Consider the following 20807-nt stretch of genomic DNA (forward strand, 5'->3'; position numbering starts at 1 on the left):
TAAATGGACAAGGAAAAAAAAAATTCCCGGATTTTTCCTGGATTTCCCGGTTGAAAATACACTTTCTCCCGGGTGAAATTAAACTTTCTCCGTGTTAAGTGACAGTACGCCTTTCCTCGGCACTGTAAAACTTATTAATTCTTCGAATGTTTATGGTTTTATACACAGACGTAGAATTTCAGATCTTTGATGTGCAGCAACATGTACGCTGCATATTTTCGTGTTACAAAGTTATAAATTCGAATTTCACCAAACACCGCATGTTATTTTCTGAAGCACAGAAAGAGAGATAGCGACGCCGTTTTGTAAGCCAGTCATAGCTCATGTCACGTGATCTCGCCAGCTGATGACAGAATTGGACATGTGATGTAGTCAGCCAATAGCAAGATCACTCTTAAGTAGTGCGAACACACAAATAAGAAAAGTTAATGGTTTAAATAAATATAGGATACATAGTGTTGCTACAAGAAAATCAAAGCTTTCACATATAATATTGGTCCCGAAAATTAATAAGTTGGAGGAGAAGCTAAGCTTCCACATATAATGATCATTTTTGCGCGTTTTACACTTTAAGATACATCACACAACTGTGCCATTAAAATTTTTTATAACAACGTAAATATCTGATCTTCTAGGCTCGAAATTCTTCTAGATGGTCATCCTCAAAGAGTTGATTTTTAAAGGAGAGTCAAACCCTCTGTGATTTAAGAAATTCATCATACATTTTCGCACATAGTTCATCTTGCATAGACGGAAATTTACTTTGAAAGCAACGCAGTTCAAACTACCATTCGCAATATTTTCATGTGACCTGTTCGAAACTGGTTCACTTCAGTAGTTGCCAGAGAGCGCCAGATAATAGGCGCAACTGCCCGCATGTTCGTACGTGTAAAACATTAAAAGATCTTGCATTATGTCATAAAAGAAACAAGGCATCAGAGGGTACTTCAAGAGCATTGGAATTTTGTACACCATACTAAAATGCATAATATGAGCTAGAAGATGGAAAATGTGCACTATAACATATTTTAGACTTCCGTAATTATGCGAACGTATTTTAATTCACTTGATACCTCCCGGCCACAGACATCCACTTCGTTTTCATTTAATGTGAGAGCAATAAATAGAGAGGAAACAGCAAAATCATTAAACATAAACACAGGTCACGTGGAGACTACCCACCTCCCCACTACAACTCAGACTGCTCTGTGGCTCAGCCCCGGATCTCCGATATTTCCGAACCGGGGCAATATTAGATAGTGGCACCCAGCCACATGTCTGTAGCCAGAAGCGAGAGAAGGTACTCCTCATACGCGACTCAACTGCGCATGCACAAGAGGCCGCCCGCAACTGCTCAAACGAATATAATGTAAACAGCTGTCACGTCACGCTCATCGGAGGCAATTTCTTGTTAGGAAGCATTGCTTAGTCTTCCCAAAGCTTTTGATACACTTCGTTGTTCGCAAAAGCTTGTATGCGCACTGTTTTATTGTTGTATATGGCGTATTTCCTTTGCGACTTAAGTTTTATTTTCGTGGTTTTTTTTCTTTTTTTTCCCCCTCTCGTTCATGTTTTGTTGCTGCAGTATTATTCTGCAGAAGCGGGATATAGTAATACCCTTTGTTAGAGTATTGGTTCTTACCAGTGAAAATCACAAAAATTTAACTGAAAACTAAAACAATGAAAAATTCCCGAAATCCTACAAAATTCCCGGGTTTTTCCGGTTTTCTCCCAGATGAAAAAATTCCCAGGTTTTTCCCAGATCTCCCGGGTCGTATACACCCTGAATGATGTCCTTTCTGGATTTTAAATCAATTATTGTAAAGCTAGAAATGAAGTCTAACAGAACAACGGTCACACCATAGTACTGAGGAAGATTATCACATTGAAAGTTGACCACAGTGCACAACACTATAAGTGGCAACCGTGTCGACTCAGAACACAGGCGACATTGAATCTTTTCCAGCCTTTCACGGATGCAGTACCAGTTTCGAAGGGGCGCACAGCTTACCGAAGACCTGTACATGGGCAAGTAAATCGCAATGGGGTCGGCGACACGTCCTAATGGTCACATTATTATCGCTGACGGTGACAGCTCCAATTTAATGACCGAGCTGACGCAAATTGGCGGCCGAGGAATATACGTTGTAGGCTTTCACGGTCAGTACGTCACGGTCTAGTACATTCCTGTGCGTAACATTTTGTCTCCTAATGCCGCAGACATCAACAGAGGCTGTAAAGACTAGAATAGCCATTTCAAACTTAAACAAGCGCAGCAAGCCAGACTGTTACACACCGTCCAGCCACATTAATGCGACCACCTGCCAAAACCTGAATAACAACCATTTGCCGAGAGGGCTACTGTGAGAGATACAGGAAGAAAGAAAATGAGGTTCTGTAAGCTACCGACAGGGATAATGACGCGTGCCGAATCCAGTGACACGGCCATCCGCTTTACGTTTCTCGGCTGAGGATCTGTGGCACAAACAGCCCGATCGAGGTGTTCCTACAAATTCTCGACCGTGTTTAAATCCGTGGAATTTGGTTGCCAGGGGAGTATGGTAAAGTCATCCTGTGCTCTGTAAACAACGCATATACACTCTGAGCTCTGTTGTCACACAGCACTGTCGTGCCGATGAAAAACTAAGTCTAGGAGTGGAAGTGGTCCCTGAAGATAGATGCATACCTGTACAGACCAACGTGCCCTCCAAAAAGGCAATATCACTCTGGGAATGCCACAAAAACATTCTCCAGATCGTAAAGCTCCTCAATCTCGCCCAGACCCTTCCGACGATTGTCGCACTGTCCTCGCATTCAGACATTTCGTGCAGTATGAGACCTGTTCAAAAAATTCTGGCACTTTGTACACAGAATTTTTCTACACTTCCCTCTTACTTATTGTGCACGGTCTGCTACAGAATACTCTCCTCCACAATTGATACACCGCTCCCAATGCCGTTTCCACTTCTGGAAGCAGTCTCGCTACGCTTCTCGCTTGAACGCACGAAGAACCGTTTGAAACTTTTCTTCATCTTGTCTATCGTTGCAAATCTTCATCCTTTCAACGCAGTTTTCAACTTCGGAAATAGAAAAAAAGTCTGCAGAGGCCAGGCCTGGACAGTACATTGGATGACGCAGCACAATCATTTCATTTGTTGTGCAACAGTCACAGACCAACAGGGATGACCGTGCGCGTGCGTTATCGTGTTCCGAGACCACAAATTGTCTCGCTACACTTTAGGTCTCACATTTGTCACAACATGTCTCGATAGTACCATCGATTAACAGCTTGTCCCTGTGGCACAAAATTCGTGATGAACTAACCTTTCAAAGTCAAAAAAAAACTATCAGCACAGCTTTGACAATTGACCTGAGCTGACGAGCTTTTTCATCCTCGAAAACCTTTCTCGACCCACTGTGAAGATCGAACCCTGTCTCGACATCATAACTGTGTACCCACGTCTCATCTCCAGTTACAAGTCCGTTAAGGAAAACTCATTCCCATTTGCGCGATCCAATAGCTCTTCACAGATTGCGAAGCAAAGGTCTTTCTGGTCTCGACTCGTGGGCTTGCGGGACGAACTAGGCGGCAACACGATGCGTTCCAAGATGGTCTGTCAGGATTTCACGACACAATCCAACTGAAACGTTGCATTCTTCTGCGATCTCTCTGACAGTCAGTCTTCGATCGGCACACACAATTTCGTTGACATTCCCGACACTGCCGTCACCTGTAGATGCCGAAAGGCACCCTGAATGAGGATCATCTTTAGTTTCTGTCGCGTCATTTTTAAACCGTACGAACCATTCGTAACACCGAGTACGGCTTATGCACTCGTAAGTGTAGGCTTCCACCATCACTTGGTGTCCCTCTCTAAACGGCTTCTCGAGTTTCACACAACATTGAATGGAGACAATCTGTGACAGACAATGTTCTACTCGATACAGCTCTTAACAATAACTAACAGACATACAACAATGAAACTTCTGGTAGTTACACACTAAACACAGGCACGTGCAGGGATATGAACCGCATTACACTCCAATGCACCACTGGCACGAGATCACAAATGTTTTGGAATTTTTTTTAACAGGTCCTGTAAACACCACCAGCCATCTGTCACCTGAAAAGGTCACCTGCCTTCAAACACCAGTTGCAATACTGGTATACTAATTCCAGTCTCTGTCGCCACGGGTGCACGAACGAGGCATGTGCTGTGGAGGCCTCTATATAGAAACAGCTGCTAAACATTCAAAGAGAAAACACTGTTCTTATCCATTCTGTTCACCCGGGTGGTCAGTTCCTCAACAGTTGCGCATCTACTTCTCTGTACACACCGCTGCAGCTACCATTCACCCATCACCACAGGTGGTGCACCACAGTTGTTTCGGCACCTATTTTGGATAGCACCATTTTGCGTGCGAAGTGCACTTTAACTTGTGCCCTTCTGGACTTCAGATAAATCATTCCATTCCTGCATTACGACAATGACTGTGCTGATTTCGGGTACCCGACACGCTTTATATACCCTCCAATGATAGTGCTACCACGTGCTGTTTGCCAGTAGCTGTTGTACACTGAAATCGAACATTTGTAGTAGTCACACTGATGTGACTGTACCCGCTAAGTGGCCAGGCAACAGCCGGGACAACATCAGAATGCATTCTAAGACCACATACTCACACTGACATGCATTATGAAGTTTTTAATGCATAAGAATTGGTGCTGTGCGCTCTAAATACAGCAGTACGTCTTAAATTACTCGTAGCTTGTAGTGAAAAAGAACCAGCTACAGGGATAATTTTCGCCCCATTTGTAAAAAGTGACTGATCGCACTGGCAGGGTGCTAAAATGACACGGTATTGACAAAGTGTTAAAAATAACTATATAGGTGAATGCATGCACTACGTGATCAAAAGTATCTGGACACGTGGCTGAAAATGACTTAAAAGATTGTGGCACCCTCCATCGGTAATGCTGGAATTCACTATGGTGTTAGCCCACCCTTAGCTTTGATGACAGCTTCCACTCTCGCAGGCACACATTCAATCAGGTGCTGGAAGATTTGTTGGGTAATGGCAGCCCATTCTTCATGGAGTGCTGCACGGAGGAGTGGTATTGATATTGGTGGTGAGGACTGACACGAAGTCAGCATTCCAAAACATCCCAAAGGTGTTCTGTAGGATTCAGGTGAGGACTCTGTGCAGGCCAGTCCATTACAGGGACATTATTGTCGTGTTGCCACTCTGCCATAGGCTGTGCATTATGAACAGGTGCTCGATCGTCTTGAAATCGCCATCCCCAAATTGCTCTTCAACAGTGGGATGCCAGAATGCTTAAAACATCAATGTAGGCCTGTGCTGTGATAGTTCCATGCAAAACAAGGGGTACAAACCCCCTCCATAAAAAGCAAGACCACAACATACATCACTGCCTCCGAATTTTACTGTTGGCACTACACACGCTGGCAGATGACATTCACGGGCATTCGCCATATCCACACTGTGGCATCAGATTGTGACATTGTATACTGTGATTCGTCACTCCTTCACATAACATTTTTCCACTATTCAATCATCCAATGTTCACGCTCCTTACAATGAGTGAGGCGTCGTTTGGCATTTACCAGTGCGATGTATGGCTTATGAGCAGCCGCTCAACTGTGAAAGCCAAATTATCTCACCTCCTGCCTAACTGTCACAGTACTTGCAGTGGATCCTGATGCAGTTTGGAATTACTGTATTCCTCTGTGATGGTCTGGATACATGTCTGCCTATTACACATTATGACCCTCTTCAACTGTCAGCTATGTGTCAGACAACGGACGAGGTCGGCCTGTACGGTTTTGTGCTGTACGTGTCCCTTCACATTTCCACTTCACTATCACATCAGAAACAGTGGACCCAGGGATGTTTAGGAGTGTGGAAATCTCGCGTACAGATGTATGACCCAAGTGATACCCAATCACCTGACCACGTTTCAAATCCACGAGTTTCATGGAGTGCCCCATTCTGCTATCTCACGATGTCTAATGACTACTGAGGTCGCTGATATGGCATACCTGGCAGCACAATGCACCTAATATGAAAAATGAATGTTTTTGGGGGTGTCCAGGTACTTTTGACCACATAGCGTATTTCAACACCATAAAGTATCTATGACTGCTGCTTGCCACAGCAGGAGTGTACAACAATCCCTCACACATGCAGTCAACTTTAAATAGCAACTATAAGAAGCAGCATTAACAACTAGCTTAAACAACAAAACACCAAGTGTGATCTGAGAAACACAAATAAATTGGCTGTAGCAGATCACGCAATGCGAACTGTGAACCATCAAGCCACTTCTCCAATCCTACAGTTTTATCAGGATTCAATAATTACTATGCAAAGATATACATAAAGGACAGAGACACATATAAGCAGAAACAGATCTAACAGGATTAGTAAAGGATTGAAATTGGACCGGTTCTAGGCTTCAATGCTAAGTAAATCAGTGCCAACTCTTCCATATTACAAGCTCCACAGCTTACACTGGTGGGGCTCGTGGTACTGGGCAGCACTCTGACAGTGTCACAACCCCACAGTTGCGAGGGTTACAGATCAGAAGTGAGGTGTGCATACTTGCTTTCAATGCACCAGCAGCGACTACGATGTCATCTCTAACTCACTGTCTGCGTACGCACAGATACTCGACTTGCCGAACTCCGTCACTGCCCATTTAACAGAAAACTTGTCATTCAAGTCTGTTGTCAGATACAAGATGACTAAACTAGCGTAGAAAGGAGAGAGAGTATCGAGTTCGGAATTATAACCATGGACTCAATGGCATTCACACTACGTACAGAACTGAAACTTTCTGGATGATTAAAAATTGTGCTGGACCAAGACAAAAGCTTGTTGTGTTCTGGAAACACATGCAAGTGTTTTAGGTATGATAATTATAAGGGCTTCATTTCTGACTAACTACTGCAACCCAAATCCTTCTGAATCTGCTTAGTGTACTCATCTCATGGTCTCCCTCTACAGTTTATACCCTCCACGCTGTCCTCCAATACTAAATTAGTGATCCCTTGAAGCCTCACAACATACCCTACCAACTGATCCCTTCTTCTAGTCAAGTTGTGCCACAAACTTCTCTTCTGCCCAATTCTATTCAATACCTCCTCATTAGTTATGTGATCTACCCATCTAATCTTGAGCATTCTTCTGTAGGACCACATTTTCTCTTCTTGTCTAAACTATTTATCGTCCATGTTTCACTTCCATACATGGCTACACTCCATACAAATACTTTCAGAAACGACTTCCTGACACTTAAATCTATACTCGATGTTAACAAATTTCTCTTCTTCAGAAATGCTTTCCTTCCCATTGCCAGTCTACATTTTATATCCTCTCTACTTCGACCATCATCAGTTATTTTGCTCCCCAAATAGCAAAACTCCTTTACTACTTTAAGTGTCTCATTTCCTAATCTAATTCCCTCAGCATCACCCGACTTAACTCTACTACATTCCATTATCCTCATTTTCCTTTTGTTGATGTTCATCTTATATCCTCCTTTCAAGACACTATCCATTCCATTCAGCTGCTCTTCCAAGTCCTTTGCTGTCTCTGCCAGAATTACAATGTCATCGGCAAACCTCAAAGTTTTTACTTCTTTTGTTTCCTCTACTGCTTGCTCAGTATACAGATTGAATAACACTGGGGATAGACTACAACCCTGTCTTACTCCCTTTTCAGTCACTGCTTCCCTTTCATGTCCCTCGACTCTAATAACAGCCATCTGGTTTCTGTACAAATTGTAAATAGCCTTTCGCTCCCTGTATTTTACTCCTGCCACCTTCATAATTTTTAAAACAGTATTCCAGTCAACATTGTCAAAAGCCTTCTCTAAGTCCACAAATGCAGGTTTGCCTTTCCTCAATCTATCTTCTAAGACGAATCATTGGGTCAGTATTGTCTCATGTGTTCCACCATTTCTACGGAATCCAAACCGATCTTTACTAAGGTTGGTTTCTACAAGTTTTTCCATTCGTCAGCAAACAATTCATGTTAGTATTTTGCAACTGTGACTTATTAAAGTGATAGTTCAGTAATTTTCACTCCTGTAAACACCTGCTTTCTTTGAGATTGGAATTAGTATATTCTCCTTGAAGTCCAAGGGTATTTCGCCAGTCTCATATATCTTGCTCACCAGATGGCAGAATTTTGTCCGAAGGCTATCAGTGGTTCTAATGGAATGTTGTCTGCTCCCAGGGCCTTGTTTCAGCTTAGGTCTTTCAGTGCTCTGCCAAGTTCTTCATGCAGTATCAAAGCTCCCATTTCATCTTCCTCTAAATCCTCTTCCTTTTCCATAACATCGCCCTCAAGTAAATCGCCCTTGTATAGACCGTCAATGTACTCCTTCCACCTTTCTGCTTTCCCTTCTGTGCTTAGGACTGGTTTTCCATCTGAGCTCTTGATATTCAGACAAGTGGCTCTCTTTTCTCCAAAGGTCTGTTTAATTTTTCTGTAGGCTGTATCTATCTTACCCCTAGTGAGATAAGCCTCTACATCCTTACATTTGTCCTCTAGCCATGCCTGCTTAGCCATTTTGCTCTTCCTGTCGATCTCATTTTTGAGACGTTTGTATTCCTTTTTGCCTGCTTCATTTACTGCATTTTATATTTTCTCTTTCCATCAATTAAATTCAATATCTCTTCTGTTACCCAAGGATTTCCATTAGCCCTCGGCTTTTTACCTACTTGGTCTTCTGCTGCCTTCAAATTTTCATCTCGAAGCTACCCATTCTTCTTCTAGCGTATTTCTTTCCTCTATTTCTGTCAATCATTCCCTAATGATCTCAACGCTCTACAACCTCTGGTTGAGAACTAGACGCACGAAAGAATGGTATTTTATCTACACGCCCTATTTTTCCGTGTAATTTCCATCCCATTCTATGGCCTTCCTCCAGCGCGAAATGAAGGTGTGTACGCCCTGTCGGAACCAATTCGTGTCCTGGTGGTGGAGCTAGTGCTCCATTGTGTGAATGACCTCATTGTCCTCATAATGTCTTCCACGAATGACATCCCTCGATGTCCCAAACAAGTGGAAGTCTGAAGGGGCTAGGTGAGGGCCGTAGGGCGCACGGGGTAACACTGTCCGACCCTGTTTTGCAATGTGTTCAGCAGTCCTCAGACTTGCGTGGGGCCGAGCGTTATCGTGTTGCAACAAAACATCTCCTGGGTTGCTGTGGCGCCGAAGTTGCCGGAAGCAGATCTCGAGTTTTGTTAATGTGTTGACGCGTGCTTCTGAATTAACGGTACCACTTCTCGGCATCACATCAATGAGAATCACACCTTCACAGACCCAGAACACGGTGATCGTGACCTTACTGGTGGAAGCAGTTGCCTCGAATTTTTCTTCTGTGGGGAGTGGGAACAGCACCATTCCATCGACACATTTTTTGTTTAGGGCTCAAAAGGTGAACCCAGGTTTCATCACCTGTCACAATCTGGAACATGGCGGCCTCCCCCTCAGCTCCAAATTGAGACTAATGTTTTCTCTGTGCAATTTGTGATCCACCATTATACACTGTGGAACCCATCTAGCACACACTTTTGAGTATCCGAGAGAGCAGATAATTGAATCTACACTTCCGTTGTCGATTGACAGCCGCAGCACCAACTGCCGAGTTGTAATGCGTCTGTCCTTGTGAATCGACAGCCGCAGCACCAACTGCCGAGTTGTAATGCGTCTGTCCTTGTGAATGACAACATCAGCTCGCTCGCTGCAACACGTCTGGTGCGAGAGCTGTGGATGTGCTCTCCAACCACTGCAAATTGTGGAGCTCCGACGAACCGTATTCCAATGATCTCACCCTCCGTATTCGGTGACTAACTGTGCTTCTGTCAACTGCAGATGCTCTGCAGACTTTGTACAAGCATTTGTGAATATTGTCCACAGTTTCTTTCTCTGCAGTGAGAAATTCAATGATGGCACCTTGCTTGTAATGTACATCACCTGCAGATGCCATTTTGGAACTGTCCTGCAGCTACGCTATCTGTAAGAAGTGACAGAAACTTGGCGCGCCGACTCAGGAGACGTCAAATACTTCAGATAAAACCTAAGTAACGTTTCACATTCGTAGCATTGTTTTCGGCTGAGGAAAAAAAATGCAGTGCTTTACTTTCTGGGTAATTCTCATATTATTTACCAGTTGGTTAGCAATGGACACTGTTTCTCTTTAAACACACACACACACACACACACACACACACACACACACACGAGTAGTTGTTTAAGTATGCACATAAAGGTATGTATATGTGTACACGTACAAAAAATTTCGAACTCTACTGTAAACTAATTTATTAAACAATAATACAAACATTTTGTTTGGACTGCACGAATTTTGTATGTTTTTTGTCTGAAGTGTGGACGGTAGAATCAAACTTTTTCCGAGATCACACTTCCTCTTATGGAGCAAATTTGCAATTGCATACAATGCATGACTTAATTTTTGCCTTACACCCTACAAAGTTTTACAGTTGGAGCCCACTTGATGCCGGGAGTTATCTTTCCCCCGCCAGTGTCACACTAAAATAGCAAGCTACTGCACTGAATGTCAACGGTTTACACTCCTGTGTGTTTTAGTAAGAGGAAATCAGTCAACGAGTTGGAAGTGACTTCAGCACCACTGTTTTCAGACTTGTCATGCTCTTGCCCCTACAGGGTGCCTGTTCAGTCATTACCTATTTTTAAACGGTTATAATTTCTTTACTTATGAACCACTTTTCTTAGAACTACTTTTTTCTTTAGAAATGGCACTCCTTGAAGTGGTGTCTAACATAATTTTTTTTTTCTTTTGTTTCAGTTGGAAAGTGCCGCCTGTGTCGAGTGTGGAAGAACGGGTGAAAATAGCAGCTTGGCATGAGGTCTGGGGATCTGTGGTGCGAGTAGAAAGGTGGTGGAGGGCTGAACGAGGGATCCGTGCAACACTAAATGCAAAAACACTAAAAAATTGCCATTCCAAATTACTAACAACAGGGAGTGGTGTCAGTGCAAGAAGATTGTCAACTTTGAGGACACCACAGAATGTCGACAGAGTTTGTGAAATCTTTACGAGGAGCTGTGATCACTGTGTCAAGTATCTAGTGAAAGTAGTCTTTCACCTTTGCAATTGGAACAATTCTTAAGAAAGATCTCACTTTTACACTGTGGAAGCATATAATGTGCAACAATTGTTTTCTGATGACTGTGACAGGACTAGAGTTTGGAGAAATTTTCTTTGGTCGGAATGACGGTTGGCGTGAATTTTTTGAGAACCTTCTGTGGACTGATGATGCAGTTCTCCACATTGGATGATTTGGAAACAGGCATAATTGCCATAATTGGGCAGCCAGAAATGCACACGAATGTGTTCAAAAAGTACAAGGGTTTCCAAAGGCGACAGTGCAGTATGATATCACGTAATCCGAAATTGTCGGTCCTTTCTTTCTGCGGCACATGATGAATCATGAAAGATACCTGGAAATGCTGCAAGATTGTGTATGCCAGTAATTTTACAATGGAACAGACAACAGCTTCACTTCATGCAGGACTTAGCACCTGCACCTTTTGCAAGTGGTGTCCGCGAATGGCTGCACAATCGTTTCCCCGGTCGTCGGGTCGGCAGACGTGGTGCACACGAATGGCCCGCCCACAGCCCCGATTCAATGCCTTGCGATTTTTTCCTCTGGTAGTGGACTACACGGAAGGTTTACAAGAAAATACCGCAGACCGTGGACGAATTGGAAGCAGTAACATCTGCGGCATTAGCCAGTTTTCCACCTAACGTGTCGCAGGCAGCAGTTTGTTTAAATAAAAATGCATAGAGAATGCTGGAGCTTATGTGGAGGTTTAAAATGGTGTCAGACGCAACCTCAGAGTGCTGTTTTTAACAAAAGTAGTTCTACAAAAATTGGTTCATAAATAAAAAAAATTATAACTGTTTAAAAATATGGAGTGACTCATCAGACACCCTGTCCGTGGGTAGAAAGCCAGCGAGTACAGCAATGATGTACTTGAGGTACCCTCCGCCACACACCATCCAGTGGCTTGCAGAGTACAGATGTAGATGTAGACTTAACAGTGGCACCTCCATTTGTACTGCACACAACTCTCAACATTAGACTCTTAATCTGTTTCTGATCTCTAGCACAGGTACATATAGACAGTTTGACTTGCTAAACATGTTTGAGTTGAAACTAGTAAGTCTTTCTACATTCCAATGTCTTCAGCAATAGGAGATGAAATGATAAAACATAAAAACATGCCTCAGACAATGGCCTATTGCCAATAAAACAAAAACAAAAAATCACCAAAGACCCAAAGTATATTCATCCACAGATCTGAAGCACCTGCCCACTTCCGCAAGCAGAGCACACAGAAAAGGCAGCCGGATATCCCTCCACTGGTACAAGCAAACAGGTGAAGCTGCAAGCAACACCCAAAGCACCACATTTGCAAAGCAGACACAGAAGAGCAGAGCAGCCGAGCCCCTCCGACAGCTACGACACTGACAGCAGAGAGAGAGAGAGAGAGAGAGAGAGAGAGAGAGAGAGAGAGAGAAACACACATAGACAGATAGGCAAATTCAGCTCTCTTGCCGTACCTTCCGGCGAACCCGAGTCCGGGGGGACGGGCACGGGCACGCCCAGGCTCCCGTCCACACTGGCACACGTTGGGGTGCAAACTACCCCATCCGATCCTGCACACGGCCACAACTCTGCTGAATGGCGAGCTGTGTTACTGCTAAGTACTAGAACGTACACTAAAACTACATACTAACACTACACAGTACACCACGACACCAGCTACACGTAAACTACTCAGAACTATAAACACTACCGACACAGCACAAATATCGACAGTTGTAGTGGCCCGATACGTCGAATTATATTACGTACAGTGTTACTTATGACAAAAGGAAAAATCGTATCAGAAAACAGTAAGATTACAAGGACACAGAAAGGCTTCAGGAGATGAAATTTCAGTACTGATTATATTTACATACAAAGGTAAACACCACTAACCCAGTTTTCACAAGTATCAGTTCCTTCCTCAGACAGGAGACATGGATAGCTTGGAAAGGAATGAAAGGTCACTTAGGCTCCAGTTCAAGAGAGAGGGAAGCGTGTGTGTGTGTGTGTGTGTGTGTGTGTGTGTGTGTGTGTGTGTGTGTGTGTGTGTGTGTGTCGACTAGCTTTATATATTACGAAACACCTTTTGAGGAATCTATGAACAAAACAATATTGTGTCCTATGGGTAAAACGAATGAGGCAGGACTATTTGAAATAAACTGGCCTTGTGTTTGAGATGATCTGAATCTCCATTTAAATCTGCTTATATACTCCGCAAGCTACCGTACGGTGCAGAGCAGAGGGTATCTTGTAGCACTGTAGTCACTTACTTTCCTGTTCCACCTGGAAATAGAGCAAGGAAAAAACGATTGTCTATAAGCCCCCGTTAGAACCATAATTTCTGTCATCTTTGTGGACCAGAAATGTATGTTGACAGTAGTAGTAGCACTGTGCAGTTGGTCTCAAGTATCAGTTCTTAAATTTCTGCAATATTGACTCACAAAGAGTATATTTTCTCCCCGGGTAGGGATTTCCATTTGAGTTCACGAAGTATTTCTGTAATATTTTCACGCTTATCGACCCTACCGGTAACAAATCTAGTGGCACACCTCTGGTGGGGATCCCAAACACTCGAGCATTACTCAAGAATGGGTCGCACTAGTGTTCTATATACTGTCTTCTCTACAGATGAGTTACACTTTCCCAAAATACTTGCAATAAACAAACTCGAGCATAGCTAGCAACCTGCAGTGCTCATTCCATTTTGTATAACATTGCAATGCCTAGATTTTTAATTTATGTGACTGAGTCTGTCAGCACATTACTAATGCTGTATTCCAATGTTATAGGATTGTTTTTCCACACTAATTTACATTTTTCTACGTTTAGAAAAATCACATCCATTAAAAATTTTTGTTCAACTCATCTCGTATCCCACGAGAGTCAGTCAATGACGACACCTTCCTGTACACCTGCACACTAGAGCCTCATCAGCAAACAGCTGTAAATTACTCTTCACTCTGTCTGCCAGAGCATTAATGCACACAGATAAGAGTGGTCCTCATAACCAGCTGTAGGGCACTCCTGATGATACCCTCGTCCCTAACGAACACTGGATATCGAGGACAACATACTGGGTTCTACTACTCAAAAAGTCTTTGAGCAACTCACTAATCCATCCATTCAGACCTTCGTCAATGGTCTGCGTCGGGGCACCGTGTAAAACACTATGGAAAATCTACAAATATGGAATCGCCTGTTGCCCTACATTCACAGTTCGCAGGATATTGCATAAGAAAAGGACAAGCTGAGTTACACATGAGCAATCCCTTCTAAATCTGTGCCGATCTGTCGACAAGAGCTTCCCTGTCTCAATGAAATTTATTGTATTTCAACTTCCAGAATTCTGCAGCAAACAAATGTGAAGGATAAGAGTCCATAATTATACAGGTCAATTCTTTTACCTTTCTTACATACAGGAGTCACCTGTACTTTTTTCCAGTCGCTTGGGGCTTTGCCCTAGGCGAGACATTTGCAATAAATGCAAGCTGCGTAAGGGACTTGTGTCACACAGTACTCTCTGTAAAACAGGACTGGGAGTCCATCCGGACCTGGAAACTCACCTGTTTTTCGCTTTCTCAGTTACTTCTCTAAGGCAGATATACCTATATGTCCGTTACCCGGACTCTCTGCTACAGACGATGACTTGCTCGTACGACCTTCCTGTGTGAATGATTTCTTAAATGTGAAATGTAAATCTTTAGTTTTCCTTTTGACATCACCTGTTTCCACAGCAAACTCATCAATGAATGGCACTTACTGATTTTACATACGACCAGGATTTTCTTGGGTTCTCACCAAAATCTGGCGCTGGGTGTGACAGTGGAAGTTGTATGCTTTGCTTCACACAGTGATGACCTGGCAGATGCACAATTTTCTACTAACTTTTCGATATCAGCATTTGCACATTCTTCTTCTTCTTCTTCTTCTTCTTCTCCTTTTAAAAAAAACCAATAGTGCAACAATCCCTGTTTCCTCAGCAGTTTCTGAATTTGATTATTAAGCCATGGACAGCCTTTTCCATCCTCAACCCTTTCGCTGCTGTGGGCATGCACACCAGTTATTCTATGCCGTTCTCCAGGTGCTGTCAGATGTATAAGTGCTGCTGTTTGGGTTTTCCTACACTGCCACGGATATCTGAAAGCATCCCGAGCCGCCGACCTCTCCCTGCTACAGTCGAGTTACTTCCATACCTCAGTGAATACAAAAGTTTCGAGTATTTACCACATAACATGCAATTAGGCACATACTTTATCATTTGCAAAAAAACTTATTTTGATATCTTGAATCCTTTATGAGATACGATGATTGTTACGATCATGTGACTGCACATGACCGTCCCTCAGATATAAAACCTAATAACTTTAAAACAAAATGAGATGTCATTCTGCTCACCATTTTAAATAAAATTTCAGTATCTTTTTCATCTACATTCCATTCACTGTGATGTATGAGCTAAAATCAACCATACTCAAAATTTACACAAAGCATTTCTACCTCTACAAACTCTAATTTACTTAATTTGATGAAGCACTGTAAGTATGAGTGATAATGGAAAGAAATTAAATTCTTTATCGAGTGAAGAGATCGGCCTGTAAAATGTACAAAAACAATTTTTTTCACTTAATAGTTTTCAAAAAATCAAATGGTAAGTATTTCATATTGGCTGGAATGCCATCTCTCGGCACAGACACCGTCATCTGGTGAAATGTACACCTCCAATACAAAAGCTACCTCGCCACGGAATGCAAAGAGTGCATCTTTAGCTGTGAAATGGTTAATGCATTTGCTTGGCACACCCATCTCCAGAGCATGATTTACAATCAGTTTAAACTTTGCTGTAATTCTTCCATGTCTGTTGCACTGGAACTAAATGGTGTCAATACAGTGTCTAAATGGGATCCTAATACATGGTTACCTGCTTTTTTCTAGTATAAATACTCTCCTAGCCTTCTTGACAGATTTATTAATTTTAGTAACCGTCACCACTGTGATGATGATGATGATGATTGGTTTGTGGGGCACTCAACTGCGCGGTCATCAGTGCCCGTACAAAGTCCCAATTTTTACACAGTCCAATTTTTTCGCAGTCCAATCTAGCCCATGTCACGAATGATGATAAGATGATGAGGACCGCACGAACACCCAGTCCCCAGGCAGAGAAAATCCCCAACCTGGCCAGGAATCAAACCCAGGACCCCGTGATGCAGAGACAGCAACCCTAGCCACTAGACCACAAGCTGCGGACCCTCGCCACTAAGATGACATCACGATCGCTAATCCCTGGCTCTAGTGAGACTGTCAATAAGGTTTGTAGCTACAAATCTGTTTATGCCAATCTGTTTACGAGCCATCTGGAGGAGATCTTCGTAGTCTCCCAAAACGCCAAACCCTTAGTCTGGTTCAAATTCACTGATGACATCTTCACGATCTGGACTCATCTCTGCTGGCTCCATCCGCACCTCTGCCCACATTAAACCCACCAACCACCGACAGTACTTGCATTTCGACAGGTGTTATCCCTTTCACACAAAAAAGTCCCTCCCATACAGCCTTGACAGACAGGCAGTATGGCCCAGGAACTAGTCCACAAACAGATTTCCTGTGCCATTTCCCCCACACACAACCAATCCCGCCTCCCAAGAACCAGCTACTAAGGAGAGCCCCCTTTGTCACCCAATACCACCCAAGACTGGAACAACTGAATACATCCTCTGTCAAGGCTCTGATTACCTATCATCGTGCCCTGAAGTAAGGGACAGCCTACCTGAGATCCGTCCCACCGCTCCTGAAAGGGGGCCCGCTACCTGCCCAACACCCACAACATCCTAGGCCATCCCACAGGCTTATCCTATCCAATACCTGTGAAGGCAGCCACGTCTTACACCAACTCTGCTGCAATCATTGTAAAGCTTTTTATATTGGTATGACTACAAACCAGCTGCCAACCAGTAAGAACAGCAACTGTCATACTGTGGTCGAGAGCACAGTAGACCAACCTGTGCACAACAGGCAGCTGAATATTAATACTCTCGATTTCAATTGCTGCATCACTACCACAGCAGTATGGAGCCACGTCTCCACCACTAACTTTTATGAATTGCCCAGATTGGAGTTATCCTTACAACACATTCTTTGCTCTCATAATTATCCTTGCAACAAACTACAGTAATCTACTGTCCCCATACCCTCCACCCAACAGTTTCCACCCCCACATCCACTCATCTGCTCCCTTTTCGAAATCCATCACAATCTCTTTGTGTGCCACCTCTTCCAACATACCCACCCACCGTTTCCCCTTCCCTGTTCCTCTCATTTTTCACTCTCTGTCCCTCCCCCTCTCCCCGACACACCACCTCCTAATGCTTTGCCTTGCTGTCTAGCCCGTGCACACCCTGCCAGGCAGCATTCTGCTCTCTCCTCTCCCATACCCTGCTAACCCGGACCTTTCCCTGCCCCTCTAGACTGCTGCTTTCATTCTTGTGACAGCTGCATTCCGGCCCAAACTGTCATAGATCACAGTCACATTTGCATGACGTGTGCTTGCTTGTGTGAATGAATGAATGAATGAATGACTGTGTGTGTGTGTGTGTGTGTGTGTGTGTGTGTGTGTGTGTGTGTGTGGAGGCAGGGAGTGCAGGGGGGAGGAACGTATTTTCTTTTCTGAAGAAGACTTTGGGCGAAAACTAAATGTGTAAGGACTTTTCATTGCGTCCGTCTCCAACTCAATGTGTCATCTTCACAATGAGTAGCCATCTATCCTGTTTTTTATACTGTAGATGTGTTTCATTATTTGGGCAGCAAAATATGTGATTATGGAGAAGTTGGAGACACTATAAGAGGCAGAGTTCAATTCTAGTGAGCAATTCCAGCTCTCAGCTTCGAGCCACTGCATCACGTGTGCCATCACGGGTTTACGATATCTGTGAGGTATACTCTATCCTTCACTCCATCAACTCTGACATCATAGCTCATACACGGATGACCTGAGACATTACAATCACCTGCTTAATAGTTCGTTTGTCCATCCTTAGAACAAAATACATAGCTGAGTCTGTGTGCCAGATATCTGACAGTTTATTGACAGGTTTGTGGCATTAAATGTCTGGACACGGGACACGTAATTTGCACAATTACAGGCCTCCGACTGGCGTATACGGTGATGTTGCCCGATAGTGACCAGACGGGTTCCTTAGGATTTACATCAGGCAAATTTGGTTGCCAAGACATCGACGCGGGTTCACCACAATGCTGCTCAAACCGCTGTAGCACGGTTCTGGCTCTGAGACACAGACAACTGCTGAAAGATGACATCACTGTCGAGGAAGAAAAGCACGAAAAGATGCAGGCAGTTCACAGCTGTCAGCGTGTCTTCAATTAGTACCACATGTCCCGTACAAGAGCAGGAGAATGTGTCCCGTGGCATAATACTGCTCGTACCACATTGCATCCGTGGTGCGCTGCATATTTCCAGCCACCATTCACCTCAACGACGGGACGTGTAGAGATGACCGTCAACCTGGTGAAGCAAAAATGTGTTTCACCCAAGCAGCCGACACATTTACATTGATCGACGGTCGAATCCCGATGGTCCCGTGCCCACTGCAATTGCAATTGACAATGTCATTGGGTCAACATGTGAACAGGTACGGGTGGCCTGCTGCAAAGGTTCACGTTCAACAATGTACGACGAACGGTATGCTCCGGAACACTTGTGCACACACCAGCATTGTGCACTTTCAGCAGAGATGCCACAGATCACCATCTACCCTCCTTTGCAGAGCGAGCCTCCAAATCCCACGTTCCATGAAGAGTCACGGATGCCCAGTCATTTAGCACCTTGCAGTAATTTCACTGTCCTGCCTCTTTCCATACACAGGGTGTTACAAAAAGGTACGGCCAAACTTTCAGGAAACATTCCTCACACACAAAGAAAGAAAATATGTTATGTGGACATGTGTCCGGAAACGCTTACTTTCCATGTTAGAGCTCATTTTACTACTTCTCTTCAAATCACATTAACCGTGGAATGGAAACACACAGCAACAGAACGTACCAGCGTGGCTTCAAACACTTTGTTACAGAAAATGTTCAAAATGTCCTCCGTTAGCGAGGATACGTGCATCCACCCTCCGTCGCACGGAATCCCTGATGCGCTGATGCAGCCCTGGAGAATGGTGCACTGTATCACAGCCGTCCACAATACGACCACGAAGAGTCTCTACATTTGGTACCGGAGTTGCATAGACGAGAGCTTTCAAATGCCCCCGTAAATGAAAGTCAAGAGGGTTGAGGTCAGGAGAGCGTGGAGGCCACGGAATTGGTCCGCCTCTACCACTCCGTCGGTCACCGAATCTGTTGTTGAGAAGCGTATGAACACTTCGACTGAAATGTGCAGGAGCTCCATCGTGCACGAACCACATGTTGTGTCGTACTTGTAAAGGCACATGTTCTAGCAGCACAGGTAGAGTATCGCGTATGAAATCGTGATAACGTGCTCCATTGAGTGTAGGTGGAAGAACATACTGACAAAACTAAAATGAGCTCTAACATGGAAATTAAGCGTTTCTGGACACATGTCCATATAAGATCTTTTCTTTATTTGTGTGTGAGGAATATTTCCTGAAAGTCTGGCCGTACCTTTCTGTAACACTCTGTATGCTGAAAACAGTAGCACGTGAACATTCGACCCGCTTCGCCGTTTTCGAGATACTCGTTCACGGGCTCTGCACAATAATAATCTGTCCTTTGTCAAAGTCATTTATCGCAGTGGATTTCCCAATTTATAGTCCGTATCTTCACTAGAGTGATCCCCTATGCACGTCTGCTCCACTTACATACCTTTGTTACTGTGTCACTTGCCCACAGTGCCACCAAGTGGCATCCGACACATTGCTGTGGGCAGTGGTCACAATGTTTTGGCTGTCCAGTATACCCGAGAACTGGAATCGCACACCTCAACTGACTCAAATGCGTAGTGATAATAGGAAAAGTGTTAGGACATTTTTTCAGGAGGATAGCCTTGTACGGAAGTAGAACTTCGATAATAAACTGTTCGAGCATGGAGATACCGGAAGGTTTTGACATGTGGTGCTGCAGAAGAAAGTTCAAGATTATACGGGTAGATCAAATAGCTAATTAGGAGCACTGAATCGAACTGCAGAGTCAAAAAATGTCTGGCGCAACTCGATTAACGGACGGGATCGATCGATAGGACACATCCCAGTGCGTGAAAGAATAGTCAATTTGTTAACAGAGGGAAGTGTCTGGGTAGACCAGGGCCTGAATACAGTAGCAGCATTTAGCTCGTGTAGACTGCTGTAGTCATGCAGAGATGTATAGTCTTACACAGAACAGGGCATGCAGAGCTACATCATACCAGTCTTCGGTCTATCTTAACGACGACAACAATACGGTTTTCTTACCCTCACAGCATTACAGAGGCTGTGTCTAATTTGATATGTCATAACCTCACATTCTCAATTTTATATCTACAATCTATTGTAAAGTGCATGACAGAGGGTACTTTTCAATTATGATATATTACGATTTACTCTCGTTACATTTGTACCTGGGTTTAGGAAGACTGTCTGTTCTAATGCCCCTCTGTACACAGTGGGGCAAGCCAATGAATTTGCC

General features: G+C 43.7%; 1 protein-coding gene across 5 annotated transcripts in view; it reads right to left on the minus strand.

Moving 5' to 3' along the window:
• LOC126108581 (sorting nexin-13-like) overlaps positions 1–20807 on the minus strand; it is a 417686-nt gene that overhangs the window by 200879 nt on the left and 196000 nt on the right. For 2 of the 5 annotated variants that reach the window (XM_049913874.1, XM_049913872.1), the window contains exon 10: positions 12641–12757. The exons of 1 other annotated variant lie outside the window; for it this stretch is intronic. In XM_049913874.1, the coding sequence (XP_049769831.1) occupies positions 12641–12757 (117 nt within the window). The remainder of the gene's footprint in view (positions 1–12640; positions 12758–20807) is intronic. 2 more of the 5 variants (XM_049913875.1, XM_049913873.1) reach the window with 2 other exon arrangements.

Source organism: Schistocerca cancellata, chromosome 11, assembly GCF_023864275.1.
Source record: "Schistocerca cancellata isolate TAMUIC-IGC-003103 chromosome 11, iqSchCanc2.1, whole genome shotgun sequence".
Lineage (NCBI taxonomy): Eukaryota > Metazoa > Arthropoda > Insecta > Orthoptera > Acrididae > Schistocerca > Schistocerca cancellata.